This window comes from Centroberyx gerrardi, chromosome 8, assembly GCF_048128805.1.
Source record: "Centroberyx gerrardi isolate f3 chromosome 8, fCenGer3.hap1.cur.20231027, whole genome shotgun sequence".
Lineage (NCBI taxonomy): Eukaryota > Metazoa > Chordata > Actinopteri > Beryciformes > Berycidae > Centroberyx > Centroberyx gerrardi.
The window spans coordinates 3,798,552-3,801,416 of record NC_136004.1 but is presented as its reverse complement, the minus strand read 5'-3'; the positions used below and the strand labels follow the sequence as shown (position 1 = coordinate 3,801,416).

General features: G+C 42.9%; 1 protein-coding gene across 1 annotated transcript; it reads right to left on the bottom strand.

The window, feature by feature from the left end:
• Positions 1-225: 225 nt before the first annotated feature.
• On the bottom strand, positions 226-2,865 carry rpl35 (ribosomal protein L35). Its single transcript, XM_071906740.1, has 4 exons — positions 2,784-2,865; positions 2,109-2,245; positions 786-867; positions 226-419 (listed from the first exon to the last, which is right to left on the bottom strand). Exons 1-4 carry the CDS (start codon positions 2,784-2,786, stop codon positions 270-272), a joined length of 372 nt encoding a protein of 123 aa, XP_071762841.1. The 5' UTR covers positions 2,787-2,865; the 3' UTR covers positions 226-269.

Genomic DNA, 2,865 nt, shown 5'->3' with positions numbered 1-2,865 from the left:
CATCAAGTCACTTAAAACTCAGCAGGCACAAATTGACATTTTATAGTTACTCATCTTGAACCAATACTGTGCTTTACTCAATTACTGAATGAAGTTGTGCACTAGATTGAAATTCTGCCTTCTACATTGCACATAAGATGGATGCAACCAAATAGAGTTTAGATCTGCGATTATGTAAACAATGGTGTAGATACTTTGTAGAGAAAAAAAAAAAACAGCATACAATTTGTGTCTTTTACATGGGTTTATTTTATCAATGGAAAAAGCCTTTAAGCTTTGACAGCAAATTTGCGGATGGAGTAGAGGAGTTCCTTCCTCTGCTGTTTCTTGGTCCGGAGACTCTCTTCATGCTTGTTCAGCCGGCGGCGGAGAGCTCTGGTCTTCTTGGGTCTCAGGTCCAGGGGCTTGTACTTCTTACCCTGAAAACAATGAAACGAACAATCAATACCAAGTATAACGCTGGCATTATATTAGGATGAAAATTAACCAAAGTGAAGACCAAGAAAAGGTTGACAATTTGTGAAGATCAATGTTTCAACCATGGGATGATGTGTAAAGCATCATCAGGGAGGGAATATTAAAAAGCTACTATGAGGAACATTCAGGCCATCTCGGGTCTCAGTCTTTTGGTAAGCAATTGAGAATGCATCAGCAAAACATCAGCTCAACGAAATCATCTTTGACCACGGATGCCATATAAAAGAGTTCCAGTTAAAATTGGTTGTGGGAAAAAAGGCACATCTCTCAATTGTGTCGTCGTTGGTGAATCTCCTGCGCGCTCTCACCTTGTAGAACTTCCTCAGGTTCTCCTTCTGTGTCTGGTTGATGACAGTCAGGACTCTAGCGATGGATTTGCGGACAACGCAGCTGGAAAAAACAAACATTTCAATTAACAAAAAGTAGCAAAGTTGGGTGATATTTGGTTGAATATTCAACATCCAAAGACTCATACACAGATCCTGGTTTAACTTGGGACATGAAGACGTTCAACTCATGAGCCAATTTAAATTTAGCTGAAAGCAAAGATTGTGTCTTGATTACCAGTTACACAAGTTTTCTTCCATATTCACAACCATGTGCTATAAACTGGCATTACTAGAAACCTACATAATGCCAGAGACAACTGTCTTTTACAGTGCCTGTAGTTACTCTGCTGATTGTAATTTCCCTTAATTTAAAAGTTAAATCCAATTTAGTGATTAACCAAGTTTCACCACTAATTCTGCAGCTCTTTGTTGATGACTGCTGCCTGCATTAACTTTCAGTTGGTATAATTCTACCTTCCTGGGCATCAACATGATGCTGGTGCGCCATATACAGCTCCAAAGGCAATCCCTCAACACAAGTCAGCAACTGACCCCTTCATGACACTGCTGAGGCAGATGGAAAGCCAGGGTCGCTGTGCTCAGTGTGTGCCATAGAGGGCTGGGAGTTTGCAGGTTTTCACTTCAATCAAACAGTATGGCAGGTGATTTCACTGATTAGCACACCTTCAACCAGAGAGGAGGGACTAATCAGTACTGTTTTATTGGAATGAAAACCTCCATGACACATGGCCGTGAACCAGGAGTATAAAATGGCAGCCACTTTAGTCTTCAGTTATCCTATCTCATCCCACAGTAAAACACACCTCAACCACCTTCTTTGTAGGGTGTCTGCCATTTTCATCATGCTAATGCCTGCCTTCATGCTGAAGTTTTCACAGGCAAGGCTTTTCATGTCAACATCGAAGTTAGCTTTAAAGGCCGAAAAAAAATTAAATAAATAAAAATCAGGCAATACAGAATATTTTAGTAGGTGCCCAGCTCATAACATGGCGGGATGATGTGAAATGCATCATCAAGGAGGGAATGTTAAAAAGCCACAATGACTATGAGGAACATTCAGGCCATCTCGGGTCTCAGTCTTTTGGTAAGCAATTGAGAATGCATCAGCAAAACATCAGCTCAACGAAATCATCTTTGACCACGAGATGCCATGCAGGAAGAGTTCCAGTTAAATTGTGGGGGGGGGGGGGACATCTCCGTTCGCCATTAACGGAGAATTGTGTCTCTTGATCACCCTGTTCCAATGACTCGATAATGTGAAAAAGAATCAATCCCACTCACATCTTTGAGAGCTTGGAGGCAGCTCCGCCGGTCACTTTGGCCACACGAAGCTGGGACAACTCGTTCTTCAGGTCGTCCAGCTGCTTGAGCAGCTCTTCCTTCTTCTTGCCCCGCAGATCTCTTGCCTTGATCTTGGCCTGTATCGTGACAGAATGGATGAAGACATTCCTTTAGTGACAGCTCTCCATTAGTGCCAAACAGGTACGCTTTCTTAAATGGTATTTAAGCGAGAAGCCTCAAGTCGGCCCCATGCTAGTGTAAAACACCAGCTCGCTAACACATCACGCTGCAACGAGCCAACCGTAATATAACGTTACGGTATTCAACAGTCGGTTAAGTCCGAGTATGCTGACTGTATTTTACCAAATGCGTCGTTTATACACGTCATTTAGTTTACATTACCGAGCCATGTTAGCAAGGAAACGTTAGCGACAAACCCTGCCTCTCCATACTGACATAAGCTAACTAGTTAGCAACGCAGGCTAGCGGATAACCTCAGCACCAGCGCACGATAATATAACATTTTCGTCGAAAACAGCGACATACTATTAACCGCCACATACACCAACAGCTACATAAGGAGCTTATGCATACGGATATAACACATTTTTGGAGGTTTTGGGGATATAAATGGGGTGATTTTAAGAATCTGTGGACCCGCGGCAGTTCCCTCACCATGTTCCTTCTCGCTGCCCCGTTGGAAAGGCCGGACGCACCGCGTGCTCAACAAAAGTAGCTTCCGGAGAATTTCTTCTTC

What these genes read in the sequence shown, in the direction of transcription:
- rpl35 (XM_071906740.1), bottom strand. An exon ending in GCCTCCAAGCTCTCAAAGAT is followed by an intron (nt 868 to 2,108) that starts GTGAGTGGGATT and finishes TGTTTTTTCCAG; the next exon opens with CTGCGTTGTCCGCAAATCCA. An exon ending in ACCTGAGGAAGTTCTACAAG is followed by an intron (nt 420 to 785) that starts GTGAGAGCGCGC and finishes CATTGTTTTCAG; the next exon opens with GGTAAGAAGTACAAGCCCCT.